At 43.3% G+C, this 18,880-nt stretch overlaps 1 protein-coding gene across 24 annotated transcripts in view; it reads left to right on the plus strand.

Annotated features, from left to right (window-relative positions):
• Window positions 1-6,239: 6,239 nt before the first annotated feature.
• The window catches only part of LOC125740572 (mitochondrial nicotinamide adenine dinucleotide transporter SLC25A51-like), a 73,579-nt gene continuing 60,938 nt past the window's right edge, over window positions 6,240-18,880 (plus strand). For 14 of the 24 annotated variants that reach the window (XM_049011862.1, XM_049011859.1, XM_049011861.1 and 11 more), the window contains exons 1-2: window positions 6,240-6,330; window positions 6,917-7,846. In XM_049011862.1, coding sequence (XP_048867819.1) covers window positions 6,917-7,774 — 858 coding nt within the window. In that variant the 5' untranslated portion in view covers window positions 6,240-6,330 and the 3' untranslated portion in view covers window positions 7,775-7,846. Of the gene's footprint in view, window positions 6,331-6,916; window positions 7,847-8,682; window positions 8,807-8,973; window positions 9,083-18,880 lie in introns of those variants that run through there. The other 10 variants (XM_049011883.1, XM_049011880.1, XM_049011882.1 and 7 more) reach the window with 5 other exon arrangements.

The raw sequence follows: 18,880 nt of genomic DNA on the forward strand, positions 1-18,880 counted from the left end.
GCGGGGTCCGCCAGCAGAGGCGGCTGCACCAGTTCTGGAGCCGAACTTTTCCGGAGCTGGATGAGTCTCCTTACGCCCTCTGCCAAGCGCTCGAGGTCCCCTTGATCAGAGGACGGGGTGAAGGCATCAAAGTCCCTCCTGAGCTGTCCGATGAGCTTGTCTAGCTCTGGGCTACCCGGGGTGGCTGAATCTGCAATCACCCTCCATAGAGCCCTTGGCGAGGGCCGCGGGTGAAATGGGCGTGGCCACTTTAAGAGAACGGGGCACTGGCGGGATGGCTTCCCGCACCGCTCTGGCCCCTCCGTTGGCCAGCCGCTCTGGCCGGAAGAAACACCACTCAGAGGGCGGTGGTCGCTCTGCGGTGGCCGGCTCCAGTTCTCGGAGTTGGAGGGGTTCCTCCTCCTTGCTCCCAGTCGGGAGCCTCAGCCTGGTGAGAGAGCAAGCCCCTAGGCGGATTGTCAGCTCCTCCGGTTTCGTCCCTCTCCTCTGCTTCTTCTTGTGGTCTGTCATTCTGTCACGATCACGGTCGGACGGAACGGCAATCGTGCGGGTAAGCGGGTAAGGAGCAGGCAAGGTAGGCAAGGTAGGCAAAAGTCGGGCAAACGGGGGTTTATTAGGAAGACTAGAGCAGGACGGAACGCAGGCATCGACGAACATCAGGTAACATCAATGACAGACAAGGGAAACAGGTAAGACCAGGACTTAAAATAGGACAGGACTAATCAAAGTAAGTGGACAAAGCTGGAGACGATCAGGGAAGCACACGTGGGTAATCAGGGGGCGTGGCACACACGAGGAGTGGACGAGCCGGGCATGACACACGGATAGCCATTATTATTAAGTAATATTTCAATTATATTTAATTTTAAAAGTTGAAATTCAAAACCATGGACTATGATCATCTTAAATCAGAATGAGAATCGTATCAGTTCCCTACATCCACACAAATATTTCTCATTATTTTCAGGGATGGTTTCACCTGGTGATAGAACCTGGGCCAGATAGAGACAGGGATTGGTTAAGATGGTGAGAAAGAAAAGAGAGAGAGAAAATATAGACAGTGGCTTTTTGTATGATATTAAAATTGTTATTAGACTTCATTTCAGTTATGAATATTAAATTTGTCATTTGCATTGTTTATTGAGATTTTTTTTCCACATTCGGCTCACAGACGAAAATGCCATTCACCTGTTACGATCTGTAAAAGCAACGCTGCACTTTGGCGATATATCTCTTACATATATATCCTGCCAATAAAGCACTTTGAATAAAAGCAGAAAGAGCAAGAGAGTGATATAGAAAAGGGAGAGAAAGGGGGATAGATAGACAAAGTATTCGCTGTTCACCGGTTGTTGGATGCCCGTCGCAGGGGACGGGGCCTCCAGGACCTGGTGGACTGGCAGGGTTATGGCCCTGAGGAACGCTCCTAGGAGCCAGCCCATTTTATCCTTGATCCGTCTTTGATTTCAGACCTTCATCATCATTGTCCGAACCTCTTGTCTCATCCACCTGGAGGCGGTCGTCAGAGGGGGGGCACTGTCATGGATCACCCTGGAAAATCCCCATGTCATTTCAGCCACGCCCCCCAGGAGATTCTGACCGATACGGCTTCCTCGAGGCTTCGTGCCCTGTTGTCTAGTTTGTCTAGTTTTACCGGTTGCTCCGGTCTCAGCCAATCCTCTCCCAGCTGTTCCTAGTTTCCCCTTGTTTTGCTGCACTATATCTGGCAACTCGGTTGTGTGATCTGTGTGAGATCTTCATGGTGTGCCCTGAGTTTCAGCGTTTCTCCTATTGTCGATTTTCCCATGTACCGACCTCTGCTTCGTGTTCCAGACCCCGAACCTCGCCTGCCCCCTTTTTACTACCGACGCCGATCGCCCGTCTCCCTGTGCCGTGCCTTCAGCCACCTTTTCCATCTCAGGGTCTGCTGAGTTTTATTGGAAGCCTTATTTTATGCTGCTTATTTTCTAATGGCTCATCCTGCAATGAAAGCGCTTACCTGAACTCGGTTTGCGTCAGCGTCCATCCTCTGCATCTGTCACACTAACGGCTTATAAGTGATGCTCTTTGTGTATGTGTGTTTACTATGGTTGTTTTTCAAAAAATCTATGATGGATAACATACAGTACAGACAGCTGGAAGAGGAAGAGGGAGAGGAAGATAAAGACCTGTAATATCAGATCATGGTTTGACAATGAGCGAAGCTGGGCTACCTGTGCATTCGTACTTTTAGAATTGAGAACGGGTAAAGCACTTTATGACAATTAGCAGACTTATTTTGCGTAATTACAGGGACAGTTTCTACACATTAATGGTTCTGTACTTAGATCTCACACCATGTTTTTAGTACAATGGATACAATATTAATATTCATTGTGTGTGTTTTGCATGTAGAACTGATAATAATAGGAACTTCTCTTGTTACCTCAAGATGTGCAAAATTATTCTTTGAAAAATGACCCAGATTTTACCAAAATACAGTGTCCTCCACAATTATTGGCACTCCATGTACAGTATATATGTTTAAAAAAGGGTTAGAAAAATTCTACCTTTCAGTGAAGTAGCTTCATTTCACAGTGAAAAAGGAAAAATCCAACCTTTCTTTAAAATAAAATTATTCAAAGAAAAACAAATCCTCCGTCAAGAAATAATTATTTTCAACAATAACACATGTGCCATGATTATTGGCAGCCCTGCTTTCAATACTTTGTACAACCTCCCTTTGCCAATATAACAGCACTGAGTCTCCTATAACATTTAATAAGGTTGGAGAATACCAAGCAGGGCTTCCTCTTTACAGAATCTCTCCAGATCGTCCAGGGTCCTAGGCCCTCTCTTGTGCACTCTGCTCTTCAGCTCAGCCCACAGGGTTTCAATGGGGTTAAGGTCAGGGGACTGAGATGGCCATGGCAGAAGCTTGATTCTCAGATCAGCTAACTATTTTTGTGTTGATTTGGACATGTGCTTATGATCATTGTCCTGCTGGAAGATCCCGTATTGGCCCAACTGGATAGCCCAGTTTTAGTGGCCTGGTACAGGCAGCAAAATTTTGATTTCAAATATCCTGACATTTCATGGAGTCCATAATGCCAAGTATCATAACAAGGTTTCCAGGGCCTTTGGAGGAAAAACAGTCTCACATCTCTGAACCTCCACCATATTTTAGATGGGATCAGGTTCTTTTTACTACAACCATTTTTCTTTTTACACCAGACCTACCTTGAATGTTTATTACTAAAAAGCTCCATTTTTGTTTCATCAGACTATTGAATTTTGGTTCCAGTCAAAGTTGTACAGTAATACTCTTTCGCAAACTCCAGGTGTTTACGTTTGTGGTTAACTGCCAAAAAAAGTTTTTTTCTGGCATACTATCCAAATTATCCGTTAGAATGAATGTGACTGAAGGATGTTTCCCCGACGGGTAACCCCTAGATTTTACTTTGTCTTGTAATTCACCACCAGAGATCCTTCGGGATTTTTTGTCAACACACTACTCCCTCATTTGGTTTGTATGTTTCTTATCTTTGCCATGTTGATGGATCACTAAGGGAATTTGGCCTCGGTCACCTCATGTGTGTACCCCAGTTAATCAGGAAGTCATGGATGACAGCTTGAATGTTCCTTTTCACTCCAATCAACTCAAAGATGTACAATTTACAGGGGAAACATGCTTCAGTTGCATTGTGTTCACTGTAATTTCCAGGGCTGCCAATAATCGTGGCACATGTATTTTTGTTATAAAATAATTATTTCTTAATGAAGGATTTGTTTTTTCTTTGAATAAATTTATTTCAAAGAAAGGTTGGATTTTTCAAATTTTTTTCAGTGTGAGATGAAGCTACTTCACTGAAAGGTAGATTTTTTCTAACCCTTTTTAAAATCTTTACAACGGGTGCCAATAATTGTGGAGAGCGATGTAATACAAATTATTTTTATCATAATAGTAATCATTCGAGGGGGTGGCATGGTGGTGCAGTGGTTAGCGCTGTTGCCTCACACCTCTGGGTCCCAGGCTCGAGTCTCTGCCTGGGTCACATGTGTGTGGCGTTTGCATGTTCTCCCCATGACGTCGTGGGGTTTCCTCAGGGTACTCCAGTTTCCCCCCACAGTCCAAAGACATGCTGAGGCTAATTGGACTTGCTAAATTGCCCCTAGGAGTGCATGTGTGAGTGAATGGTGTGTGAGTGTGCCATGTGATGGGCTGGTCCCCCATCCTGGGTTGTTCCCTGCCTCGTGCCCATTGTTTCCGGGATAGGCTCCGGACCCCCCGCGACCCAGTAGGATAAGCGGTTTGGAAAATGGATGGATGTATAGTAATCATTCTATGTGTCCAAGACTAAAACGATGCATTTGCTAATTTCAACAGGTAAATGAATGAGTTTTATACCTCTCTAAATATTGTTTTTTTCATTCAAAAAGAATGTGATTGCAGCCTATCCGAAAGCCATAAACAATTTAATAAACATATGCATTTTAAAACATTCACGTGAACTTTTAAAATCCAACAATCAGTTACCCTCGTGAATCTTATCATTGAATTTAACCTCAGACTACCTCCCGCTTATTTCACTGCGCGTTTCCTGCACTGTAGTCTGCAGCGTGTCTTTTTGTTGCGGGAAAAACCAAATCGAGTTGAACTGCCTTCCTTTGTTAATGGACTTTAGAAGAAACATAATTTACTTATTCAGGGGCTCAGCTCCCTAATTTAGAAATCCTAGAATCGCCCCTGGTATGGAGTATGGATGGAAATATTAATTTCTAGCTGGTGATTTGTGTTATGTATTAGGCATTTCAAGTAGACTTACTAGTTGAATTTTCCCAGTCGTTATTAGAATGATATTTCATTTAGCCCTGTCCTCAACACACAAACACCACACACACAGAGAAACGTTTAAGGACTATGGATTGAAACGTTTATTTCGTTCAATGCAAAACGAGATATTACTCTTTGCTGCCAAATGACAATGTAAAACATTAAAAATGGCGCGAGTACATTATTCTGAAATTGAAATAGGTTCAATACATTAGCATGCTGCATTTACAGGCTGAATTTCGCATTTTTTGTGATTATTTTTTATCGTTATTAATTGTTGCTGTTGATGATCTTATTTTAATTCTTGCATTTTCTTTGGCTTGTGGTAGTGATGTAAATTTTCACTCTTTTTATTGAGCAAGACCATTAGGCTCAGCTCAGCAATAAGAACCTGCTCTTTCGGTTCCCAAACGACTCGCCATTTAGTATCACTTCTGGCTTTTATTATTCAGTCAGATTTAACAATGTTGGGCCCATGCTTGGTATGGATGTGTGTATGCCACTTAAAGTATTCAAAGTAATTATACTAAACCTTTTAATTAGGTTGCCCCACTGGCATATAATATGCATGCAATGTATTAATTAATAACTGTTGGAGAGAAAGTTATTCTGCAAATCTAAGGGGTGTGCATTGTCCCACAGAGTCCACTGATCAAGGCACACTTCATAGGACATGGCTGTGTCATTTTGTTTCAGAGCTATTAACCCCTTAGCGTGTTGCCCCATTGCACTCTAAATGGATGCAATATAATGATTAATAACTATGGCAGACAAAAATAATCTGAAAATCCAAGGGGTGTGCATTGTTCCCTGTCAAAGCACACTTCACTAGATGTGCCTATTTTGTCTAGTTTTAAAGTTATTAATCCATTCATGTATTTTCCCATTGCACAATATACGGATACATTTGAACATTAAAATTAATTAATTAAAAATCGTACGTAAAGCAATCTGGGAAACAAAGGAGTGTGCAATGAGCCGAAAATGCTAAAGCACCATGTCATTACAGTCGACAGGGCCTATTATATTAGCTATTAACACGATTTTGCACAAATCACGAAATGCGCAAAAATATTTCGTGTGCTTCGTTTTCTGTGTACTGGATATCACGATTCTGTCATTAAAACGCCCCACCTTACCTCCGTTAAAAGTTATTAATGCCAGAAAACTGAATATCGAATATGAGGCTAACTTAACCGCGTTCTGGACATTACAATTCTGTCATTCAAAACGCCGCACCTTACTTCCGTTAAAAGTTATTAAAAGTTATTAAAGCCAGAAAACTAAATATCGAATATGAGGCTAACTTAACGGCGGTCTCATACCCAAAAATGTAGGTTACGGTAGAGGTGTCATCCAGTTAAAACACGGAGTCTAGTGTACATTCGATTCGATGTTCATTTTATTATTATTTAAAAAAAAAAAACGCAGTTCTAGAACTATGACGTAAAGATCACAATCTCGCCACTATAAATACTGACCGCGACCAACCTCTGTCATTTACGACCAACTTCGAGGTAAGGCAGCTTGCTAAGTAAACTGGTAAATCGCGTGGTTTATAAAGCATCGCTCGAACTCTTTTGAGGGAACTCGCTTTGTTGCAACGGCGCTATGTCAAAATAATGGGAAGAATACTGTCTCGGGAGATGATCGCTTCTGATTACAATTGTCTCTGGATTGACTCTTTGACAATATCGCCAAACACAGGATATTAGATAATTTAAAATGTTAAATTACAGAGTGTATAGACCTGTATCACGATCCCCATAAGCAAGAAATTTCATTTTTTTTTCTTTTGATGTGATAAGTAGACATCTTAAGGATTGCAGAAAGGTATCATATGTGGGTTACATAAATTAGGTTAATGTTTCAATGGCCACTAGAATTCAAAATGGCATAAAATGTCCCACTTTACCTGAATTCACCCTATACCTGTAGGTGCAGGACAACATGACTATATGGGCGACCCCCTAAACCATATGGGTTGTTTTTGTGCTTCTGTTGGTTTTATTTTAACTAGTACAGCATGAGTGTACACATGAAATTCTTATGAATTCTCTCCTTTGCAGTATCAAAGCACTGAAAAATTGTTTCCCTTGACAGATGGCAGAGAAACGGCAAGAGCGTCCTGAGAGCGAGACACCAAACGGGCGAGGGAAGCAGTATGTCTGCGGCGGCTGTGCTGGGATGGTGAACATCATGGTCACCTTCCCAGTACAAAAGGTCCTCTTCCGCCAGCAGCTCTATGGTTTAAACACGACTGAGGCCATCCGACAGCTGCAGAGGGATGGTTTGCGGACTCTGTACCGTGGCCTGCTGCCTCCACTTCTGCAGAAGACGACTTCGATGGCCATAATGTTCGGATTTTCCAACGACATGTCTCGGCTGCTGTCGCGACCCGGCAGCAGCCCAGGGCTATTGACCAGCAGCATGGCGGCCGTGTTGGCAGGCACAATGGAGGCCAGTCTGACCCCCTTTGAGCGAGTACAAACGCTGCTCCAAGACCAGCGGCACCACGTGCGGTTTAACAATACCTTCCATACATTCCGGACCCTGGTGCGGGAAAATGGTGTTCCTGAGCTGTACCGCGGCCTAGTGCCCATCCTGCTGCGCAATGGGCCCAGCAGTGCGCTTTTCCTAGGCCTCCGCGGACCGATCAGGAACAGCCTGCCTCAGGCAGAGACCTACGCTGGCCAGTTGGCCAGTGATTTTGTATCTGGTGGCCTTCTGGGAGCAACACTGGGGTTTTTGTATTACCCCCTAAACGTACTGAAAGCTCGTAAGCAGTCAAAGGTGGGTGGAGACTTTGAGTCTTCCTTCAAGGTGATGCGTACTATCTGGACCGAACGGGGAGGAAAACTCAGCCATCTGTACAGAGGGGCACATCTCAATTATCACCGCTCCATGCTGTCTTGGGGAATTACAAACGCGGCGTACGAGATTTTAATGAAGGTCGTGTGAGCTGCTGGAAAGCCAGGGGAGCCTCTAATGCCCCCATCTCAGTATTCAGGATTGCTGCTCCACGCATGAATAGTAAGTGAAACCTCTAATTCTTTACTGTTTGTTGGCACTTCTCTTTTATTTGTACATTTTTCGTATCTAAATGCAGTACAGACGCTCCTCTACTAACGAGCTTTCAATTTAGAAACTTGCAGACATACGAACAAAGAGGACTATAAGTCCAAATTGTGTTCATTGGGCTCCCATTTCCTGTCTGCAAACATCTTTTCTGCACGCCAATTCTGCCTAGTACAACTTCCAGCCGCTACTGTCGCTGTACAGCAGCGTAGCATACATACTCCCAGTATCCTAGTTCTTTGTACCTGCGTATACCCTTAGAATGATGTTGAATAACGACTTACAAACATTTCAAGTTGTGAACGGCCGTTCGGAATGTATCTCATTCGTAAGTAGAGGAGCGTCTGTACTGTCCAACTTCTATCGATGGAAATGGTGCTATACTGTTTGTATGAGCAAAATACTGGATATTTAATTCTTATCAACTGGTATTTCTGACAGTGGCTAACGCTGGACCTGGCTAGAATTGGTATTGCTAATAATGGCTTAGATCATGTAAAAAGGGACATATTTTGGATAGATTTGTCTAAAACACTGGTAAAGGTTTGTCAAATTGGTGTTGGTTTTAGCATTACTTTGGCTGTTAGCTGTTTATGTGGAAAATGTTTTGAAATAGTATACAATTAATCTATGACTAAGTTTTGAACAGTAAGTAGTACTGTGTTGTTTCGAAATATTGTTTTTTGGTGAATAAATAACATAAATCCAAGTGCTCTATGAAGCTGTGATGTTAACAGTGTGTGTTTAAAATCTATTTGGTCGTGATCAGTGAAATGTTTTTGGATCTCCAGAGGAGGACATCATTCCCTGGTCCTTCATACCAGGAGGCAGAAGACCCCACCACATACTGTTTGAATGACGACTTAACAGACGTGGCCACCCTGGTTTAAGCTGGAGTCTTTCATGCCATAACAGGTTAGAAATAATAATAATCATGATAATGAAAATTGTAATAATGTTACTAATGTTACACCTGCTAAGCTTTTACTATTCCTTGAACAGATGGGTGCTTGAAGAGTCTAAGCTCTGTGCCAGTTGTGACAATGTGCGGTGCAGTCATGCTCTCTACTGCTCTTTTACAGATGATGGGTGCAGCACACGTGCTGTACAACAGGAAGTGCAGGGGCAGTAGTAACCAGAAGCCGGGAAAGGCGGCTCATGACAGTGTGCGCTGACATGAAATAACACTGTGCTGTCAATAAATTACAGATGTACTTATCCAGATGCTTGTCATTGTTGTTTTTCATTTGGTCTGGTACCTGAGTAACAGTGGTTGATGCAGTAAAGCCTGCACTCTGAACAGCTTTCTGGATCCTCAAGGATAATAGAGAAACACATTTTCTACACACATAAAAAAATTCTAGTGCACAGATCGTGTTGTGATCAAAAGGGTTTGCATTTCTCAAAAGGTCACTTTGGGGAAGCTGTAGAAAGAATCCTTATTTTAAGCTTCCTTGCTCACGGTTTAATAGCTTGTCATGTCCATAGTGGCAAGGAGGAGTAAAAGCCACAGAGACAAACTTCGCACAAGTAAAAACCACGAAGGGGACTTTATTAAGGAAACTACAGAGGGGAGTAGATCCTGATGTGGAGCTACGGAGAGTTCAGAGTCATAACAGGTAATAAAGCCAGGACTGGGGAATACAGGATTGAGGGGCGCAAATAATCACTGTTAACAAGGAGAACACAAATGATAGATGTCAGATAATGACATTTATATTGAATGAGGCATAAATTACTTAAAACCTCAATGGACAAGAATGCAGCACTTGGAAGCTAGACATTGGGCTGATTATGCTATATATTGTATAGTATATAGTATATATATGCTATATATATAGTGTACAATTTCAAGAAGAGATTTGTATTATTGGATGGGCATTTCAGGTAGAATTCCTAGTCAATTTTTTCCAGTAGTTACTACAATAATTTTCCATTTAGTCCTGTTCTCAACCCACACCCACGACATAGATCAAGAAACGTGTGGATTGAGGACAAAATATTTATTTCTTTTCATGCAAAACAAAATATTACTTTATTTGCTTGAAAAGGACAATGTAAAACATTAAAATTGGTGCGAATAAATTCATTTCAAGCTAAAATTAAAGTAGAGATACTTACAATGCATTAGCATGATGCACTTACAGGCTGAATTTCATGTTTTAGGTGTTCATTATTAAGGGTCTAAAGCATGTAGTGCAATGGACCCTTATTGTATTTCTTAGGATTTTCCTCTTTTATAATTTTTCTTCCCTAAAACTGAATGGGCAGCTTAAGCCGTAAGACCGAGGCTGACCAAATTTAGCAGGAAGGCTATTTCTACCCGCTACTCAAATCATCCGACCCAAGTCAGTCAGATGGTGCCCCCCCCGCCAACACGTTTTGGTCAATATCTCCTGACCCGTTACTCCTACATTATAAATTTTTTTCTGCAGATATAGACTTGCCATTTGGACTGTTAAGCTATGCCTACTTAATTTGCATAATATCCTACTTCTGCCTTAATGTCCTACCCCATCCGACCAAATGAGACAAATGAGGTGTCAAACCAATCAGTCGTCTGAGCTGATGAAGAGTTACTAATAAAAGTCTGACATTTGTCTATCGTATGGGCACTAGCCATACCCAAACCCCACCTAAATTTGGCCCATTTGGCCATGCCTTGGCCTACCGTAACCAAATTGGAAATCCTACCTCCCTGCACCATTCTGGGAACACCGTACAAGGCGGGCAACATTTTGTCAATGCACTGTAAATACCAACTTCCAATATCTCTTGAATTGCTAGGCAAATCCCAGTGAAATTTGGCATATGCCTACTATGGCCAAACCTGAGGTCATACCCTTACTATGGCAGTCATAAGTCATAAAACTGTGGCCATAATTAGGCAATCAAAATCAAGCATACATTTTACAGGCCTAGCAATCACCAATCTGACATAAATCTGGATGGTCCATTTGTCCTCACCCTGGCAAGGCCATCCTAGTCTGCCAGTTGGGGGCACTACAGTGACAACTTTTGCATTTCTGCCTATTTCTCCAGAATTGTCAGGCCTACAGTTGACAAAATAAATGGCATATTCCTATAACTCCTAGAATCTCCAGCTCAGTTAGGTACTTGTGGTAGCAGGTGAATCAGGATACTGCCCTTAAAAAAGCTTCACCTGCCTGTACAGTATGGCCACTAGCCACACCCAAGCTGCACCATTTCCATGCCCATTTAAATCATGCAGCTTAATCTCAGGCCTGCTTCAGCCAATCCTCACCAAATCTGATCCGCTAATGCAGCACTGGACCTCAGGCAAACTCTCCAACTTTCGTATTGATCTTTTAAACAGGGGCACTGCGGTCACTGTCCATATACCTCGAAGAGCCACCTTGGCTAATTCAGCTAAAATGTCCTTATTTTTCATAAAACCTTCAGAGGTTCATCACCTTTCCCTTCAGCTATTTCCATGATTTTAATTGCTTGTCATTTTCCTGCCATTTGAATTTTAGAAATTTATCAACATTCAGTGATACTTCAGCCTGTGCAAACTGGGGTTTAGGTTTTATTTTGTTTGTGTTTATGTCCAAATATAAGACAGGCATGCTTTTAAAAGAATATGTACAAAAATGACCATACTGAGTTTATAGCTATTTTTTCGGCACCACGGACAAGTACCGGTGGGTCACAATTAGATTAATAGGGATTTCAGAACCACGGACAGCTGCCATCTGCAGTTATTTCCCCAAAAATCGGTTTCAGAAACACGGTGTCACGATCACGGTCGGACGGAACGGCGATCGTGCGGGTAAGCGGGTAAGGAGCAGGCAAGGTAGGCAAAAGTCGGGCAAACGGGGGTTTATTAGGAAGACTAGGGCAGGACGGAACGCAGGCATCGACGAACATCAGGTAACATCAATGACAGACAAGGGAAACAGGTAAGACCAGGACTTAAAATTGGACAGGACTAATCAAAGTAAGTGGACAAAGCTGGAGACGATCAGGGAAGCACACGTGGGTAATCAGGGGGCGTGGCACACACGAGGAGCGGACGAGCCGGGCATGACAGAACCCACCGGAGTGGGGAGCGAGGCAGGGCGACGAGGCCGCGGAGGGGGACCCGCAGGCGACAGCCGACCAGGAGGGCCAGGACCCGCAGGCGCCGACCGAGCCCCAGCACAGGCAAAGGAGGGCAAGCCAGGGGGCAGGGCGGGTGGGACCCCAGCCCTGCGTCTGTGTCCCCTCCCCTTATGGGAGGTAGACATTATGACCCTCGGTCGGGGTCGAGTTCGCCGGAGTGAGGGCGTAGGAGTCACAGGGGTTATAGTCTCAAGGGTAGGTAGTGGAGGGGGCGCCTGCCCGGGAGCTGCAGGCTGCTGCAGAGGGGGCGCCTCGGGTGTGGGCGTGATAGCTGCAGGCAGGGGCGGCTGCGCAGGTGGCTGCGCAGGTTCTGGGGCCGCAGGGGGCAGCGGAGGCGGCTGCTCGGGATGCGCAGGCAGGGGCGGCTGCACCGGCACGGGGTCCGCCGGCAGAGGCGGCTGCACCGGTTCTGGACCCGAACTTTTCCGGAGCTGGATGAGTCTCCTTACGCCCTCTGCCAAGCGCTCGAGGTCCCCTTGATCAGAGGAGGGGGTGAAGGCATCAAAGTCCCTCCTGAGCTGTCCGATGAGCTTGTCTATCTCCGGGCTACCCGGGGTGGCTGAATCTGCAATCACCCTCCAGTAGAGTCCTTGGAGGGTGAAGAATCGATCCACGAGGGCCGCGGGTGAAATGGGCGTGGCCCCTTTAAGAGAACGGGGCACTTGCGGGATGGCTTCCCGCACCACTCTGGCCCCTCCGTTGGCCAGCCGCTCTGGCCGGAAGAAACACCACTCAGAGGGCGGTGGTCGCTCTGCGGTGGCCGGCTCCAGTTCTCAGAGTTGGAGGGGTTCCTCCTCCTTGCTCCCAGTCGGGAGCCTCAGCCTGGTGAGAGAGCAAGCCCCCAGGCGGATTGTCAGCTCCTCCGGTTTCGTCCCTCTCTTCTGCTTCTTCTTGTGGTCTGTCATTCTGTCACGATCACGGTCGGACGGAACGGCAATCGTGCGGGTAAGCGGGTAAGGAGCAGGCAAGGTAGGCAAGGTAGGCAAAAGTCGGGCAAACGGGGGTTTATTAGGAAGACTAGAGCAGGACGGAACGCAGGCATCGACGAACATCAGGTAACATCAATGACAGACAAGGGAAACAGGTAAGACCAGGACTTAAAATAGGACAGGACTAATCAAAGTAAGTGGACAAAGCTGGAGACGATCAGGGAAGCACACGTGGGTAATCAGGGGGCGTGGCACACACGAGGAGCGGACGAGCCGGGCATGACACACGGATAGCCATTATTATTAAGTAATATTTCAATTATATTTAATTTTAAAAGTTGAAATTCAAAACCATGGACTATGATCATCTTAAATCAGAATGAGAATCGTATCAGTTCCCTACATCCACACAAATATTTCTCATTATTTTCAGGGATGGTTTCACCTGGTGATAGAACCTGGGCCAGAGAGACAGGGATTGGTTAAGATGGTGAGAAAGAAAAGAGAGAGAGAAAATATAGACAGTGGCTTTTTGTATGATATTAAAATTGTTATTAGACTTCATTTCAGTTATGAATATTAAATTTGTCATTTGCATTGTTTATTGAGATTTTTTTTCCACATTCGGCTCTGAGACGAAAATGCCATTCACCTGTTACGATCTGTAATAGCAGCGCTGCACTTTGGCGATATATCTCTTACATATATATCCTGCCAATAAAGCACTTTGAATAAAACCAGAGAGAGCAAGAGAGTGATATAGAAAAGGGAGAGAAAGGGGGATAGAGAGACAAAGTATTCGCTGTTCACCGGTTGTTGGATGCCCGTCGCTGGGGACAGGATATCGGGACCTGGTGGACTGGCAGGGTTATGGCCCTGAGGAACGCCCCTAGGAGCCAGCCCATTTTATCCTTCATCTGTCTTTGATTTCAGACCTTCATCATCATTGTCCGAACCTCTTGTCTCATCCACCTGGAGGCGGTCGTCAGAGGGGGGGTACTGTCATGGATCACCCTGGAAAATCCCCATGTCATTTCAGCCACGCCCCCCGGAGATTCTGACCAATACGGCTTCCTCGAGGCTTCGTGCCCTGTTGTCTAGTTTGTCTAGTTTTACCGGTTGCTCCGGTCTCAGACAATCCTCTCCCAGCTGTTCCTAGTTTCCCCTTGTTTTGCTGCACTATATCTGGCAACTCGGTTTTGTGATCTGTGTGAGATCTTCATGGTGTGCCCTGAGTTTGAGCGTTTCTCCTATTGTCGGTTTTCCCATGTACCGACCTCTGCTTCGTGTTCCAGACCCCGAACCTCGCCTGCCCCCTTTTTACTACCGACGCCGATCGCCCGTCTCCCTGTGCCGTGCCTTCAGCCACCTTTTCCATCTCAGGGTCTGCTGAGTTTTATTGGAAGCCTTATTCTATGCTGGTTATTTTCTATTGGCTCGTCCTGCAATGAAAGCGCTTACCTGAACTCGGTCTGCGTCAGCGTCCATCCTCTGCATCTGTCACACTAACGGCTTATAAGTGATGCTCTTTGTGTATGTGTGTTTACTATGGTTGTTTTTCAAAAAATCTATGATGGATAACATACAGTACAGACAGCTGGAAGAGGAAGAGGGAGAGGAAGATAAAGACCTGTAATATCAGATCATGGTTTGACAATGAGCGAAGCTGGGCTACCTGTGCATTCGTACTTTTAGAATTGAGAACGGGTAAAGCACTTTATGACAATTAGCAGACTTATTTTGCGTAATTACAGGGACAGTTTCTACACATTAATGGTTCTGTACTTAGATCTCACACCATGTTTTTAGTACAATGGATACAATATTAATATTCATTGTGTGTGTTTTGCATGTAGAACTGATAATAATAGGAACTTCTCTTGTTACCTCAAGATGTGCAAAATTATTCTTTGAAAAATGACCCAGATTTTACCAAAATACAGTGTCCTCCACAATTATTGGCACTCCATGTACAGTATATATGTTTAAAAAAGGGTTAGAAAAATTCTACCTTTCAGTGAAGTAGCTTCATTTCACAGTGAAAAAGGAAAAATCCAACCTTTCTTTAAAATAAAATTATTCAAAGAAAAACAAATCCTCCGTCAAGAAATAATTATTTTCAACAATAACACATGTGCCATGATTATTGGCAGCCCTGCTTTCAATACTTTGTACAACCTCCCTTTGCCAATATAACAGCACTGAGTCTCCTATAACATTTAATAAGGTTGGAGAATACCAAGCAGGGCTTCCTCTTTACAGAATCTCTCCAGATCGTCCAGGGTCCTAGGCCCTCTCTTGTGCACTCTGCTCTTCAGCTCAGCCCACAGGGTTTCAATGGGGTTAAGGTCAGGGGACTGAGATGGCCATGGCAGAAGCTTGATTCTCAGATCAGCTAACTATTTTTGTGTTGATTTGGACATGTGCTTATGATCATTGTCCTGCTGGAAGATCCCGTATTGGCCCAACTGGATAGCCCAGTTTTAGTGGCCTGGTACAGGCAGCAAAATTTTGATTTCAAATATCCTGACATTTCATGGAGTCCATAATGCCAAGTATCATAACAAGGTTTCCAGGGCCTTTGGAGGAAAAACAGTCTCACATCTCTGAACCTCCACCATATTTTAGATGGGATCAGGTTCTTTTTACTACAACCATTTTTCTTTTTACACCAGACCTACCTTGAATGTTTATTACTAAAAAGCTCCATTTTTGTTTCATCAGACTATTGAATTTTGGTTCCAGTCAAAGTTGTACAGTAATACTCTTTCGCAAACTCCAGGTGTTTACGTTTGTGGTTAACTGCCAAAAAAAGTTTTTTTCTGGCATACTATCCAAATTATCCGTTAGAATGAATGTGACTGAAGGATGTTTCCCCGACGGGTAACCCCTAGATTTTACTTTGTCTTGTAATTCACCACCAGAGATCCTTCGGGATTTTTTGTCAACACACTACTCCCTCATTTGGTTTGTATGTTTCTTATCTTTGCCATGTTGATGGATCACTAAGGGAATTTGGCCTCGGTCACCTCATGTGTGTACCCCAGTTAATCAGGAAGTCATGGATGACAGCTTGAATGTTCCTTTTCACTCCAATCAACTCAAAGATGTACAATTTACAGGGGAAACATGCTTCAGTTGCATTGTGTTCACTGTAATTTCCAGGGCTGCCAATAATCGTGGCACATGTGTTTTTGTTATAACATAATTATTTCTTAATGAAGGATTTGTTTTTTCTTTGAATAAATTTATTTCAAAGAAAGTTTGGATTTTTCAAAATTTTTTCAGTGTGAGATGAAGCTACTTCACTGAAAGGTAGATTTTTTCTAACCCTTTTTACAAATCTTTACAACGGCTGCCAATAATTGTGGAGAGCGATGTAATACAAATTATTTTTATCATAATAGTAATCATTCGAGGGGGTGGCATGGTGGTGCAGTGGTTAGCGCTGTTGCCTCACACCTCTGGGTCCCAGGCTCGAGTCTCTGCCTGGGTCACATGTGTGTGGAGTTTGCATGTTCTCCCCATGTCGTCGTGGGGTTTCCTCTGGGTACTCCAGTTTCCCCCCACAGTCCAAAGACATGCTGAGGCTAATTGGACTTGCTAAATTGCCCCTAGGAGTGCATGTGTGAGTGAATGGTGTGTGAGTGTGCCATGTGATGGGCTGGTCCCCCATCCTGGGTTGTTCCCTGCCTCGTGTCCATTGCTTCCGGGATAGGCTCCGGACCCCCCGCGACCCAGTAGGATAAGCGGTTTGGAAAATGGATGGATGTATAGTAATCATTCTATGTGTCCAAGACTAAAACGATGCATTTGCTAATTTCAACAGGTAAATGAATGAGTTTTATACCTCTCTAAATAGTTTTTTTCATTCAAAAAGAATGTGATTGCAGCCTATCCGAAAGCCATAAACAATTTAATAAACATATGCATTTTAAAACATTCACGTGAACTTTTAAAATCCAACAATCAGTTACCCTCGTGAATCTTATCATTGAATTTAACCTCAGACTACCTCCCGCTTTTTTCACTGCGCGTTTCCTGCACTGTAGTTTGCAGCGTGTCTTTTTGTTGCGGGAAAAACCGAATCTAGTTGAATTGCCTTCCTTTGTTAATGGACTTTAGAAGAAACATAATTTACTTATTCAGGGGCTCAGCTCCCTAATTTAGAAATCCTAGAATCGCCCCTGGTATGGAGTATGGATGGAAATATTAATTTCTTGCTGGTGATTTGTGTTATGTATTGGGCATTTCAAGTAGACTTACTAGTTGAATTTTTCCAGTCGTTATTAGAATGATATTCCATTTAGCCCTGTTCTCAACAAACAAATACCACACACACACAGAAACGTTTATGGACTATGGATTGAAACGTTTATTTATTTCAATGCAAAATGAGATATTACTCTTTGCTGCCAAAGGACAATGTAAAACATTAAAATTGGCGTGAGCACATTAATCTGAAATTGAAATAGGTTCAATGCATTAGCATGCTGCATTTACAGGCTGAATTTCGCATTTTTTGTGATTATTTTTTATCGTTATTAATTGTTGCTGTTGATGATCTTATTTTAATTCTTGCATTTTCTTTGGCTTGTGGTAGTGATGTAAATGTTGACTCTTTTTATTGAGCAAGACCATTAGGCTCAGCTCAGCAATAAGAACCTGCTCTTTCGGTTCCTAAACGACTCGCCATTTAGTATCACTTCTGGCTTTTATTATTCAGTCAGATTTAACAATGTTGGGCCCATGCTTGGTATGGATGTGTGTTTGCCACTTAAAGTATTCAGAGTTATTATACTAAACCTTTTAATTAGGTTGCCCCACTGGCATATAATATGCATGCAATGTATTAATTAATAACTGTTAGAGAGAAAGTTATTCTGCAAATCTAAGGGGTGTGCATTGTCCCACAGAGTCCACTGATCAAGGCACACTTCACAGGACATGGCTGTCTCATTTTGTTTCAGAGCTATTAACCCCTTAGCGTGTTGCCCCATTGCACTCTAAATGGATGCAATATAATGATTAATAACTATGGCAGACAAAAATAATCTGAAAATCCAAGGGGTGTGCATTGTTCCCTGTCAAAGCACACTTCACTACATGTGCCTATTTTGTCTAGTTTTAAAGTTATTAATCCATTCATGTATTTTCCCATTGCACAATATACGGATACATTTGAACATTAAAATTAATTAATTAAAAATCGTACGTAAAGCAATCTGGGAAACAAAGGAGTGTGCAATGAGCCGAAAATGCTAAAGCACCATGTCATTACAGCCGACAGGGCCTATTATATTAGCTATTAACACGATTTTGCACAAATCACGAAATGCGCAAAAATATTTCGTGTGCTTCGTTTTCTGTGTACTGGATATCACGATTCTGTCATTAAAAACGCCCCACCTTACCTCCGTTAAAAGTTATTAATGCCAGAAAACTGAATATCGAATATGAGGCTAACTTAACCGCGTTCTGGACATTACAATTCTGTCATTCAAAACGCCGCACCTTACTTCCGTTAAAAGTTATTAAAAGTTATTAAAGCCAGAAAACTAAATATCGAATATGAGGCTAACTTAACGGCGGTCTCATACCCAAAAATGTAGGTTACGGTAGAGGTGTCATCCAGTTAGAACACGCAGTCTAGTGTACGTTCGATTCGATGTTCATTTTATTATTATTTAAAAAAAAAAAAAAAACGCAGTTCTAGAACTATGACGTAAAGATCACAATCTCGCCACTATAAATACTGACCGCGACCAACCTCTGTCATTTACGACCAACTTCGAGGTAAGGCAGCTTGCTAAGTAAACTGGTAAATCGCGTGGTTTATAAAGCATCGCTCGAACTCTTTTGAGGGAACTCGCTGTGTTGCAACGGCGCTATGTCAAAATAATGGGAAGAGTACTGTCTCGGGAGATGATCGCTT

Source organism: Brienomyrus brachyistius, chromosome 4 (assembly GCF_023856365.1).
Source record: "Brienomyrus brachyistius isolate T26 chromosome 4, BBRACH_0.4, whole genome shotgun sequence".
NCBI classification, from domain to species: Eukaryota; Metazoa; Chordata; class Actinopteri; order Osteoglossiformes; family Mormyridae; genus Brienomyrus; species Brienomyrus brachyistius.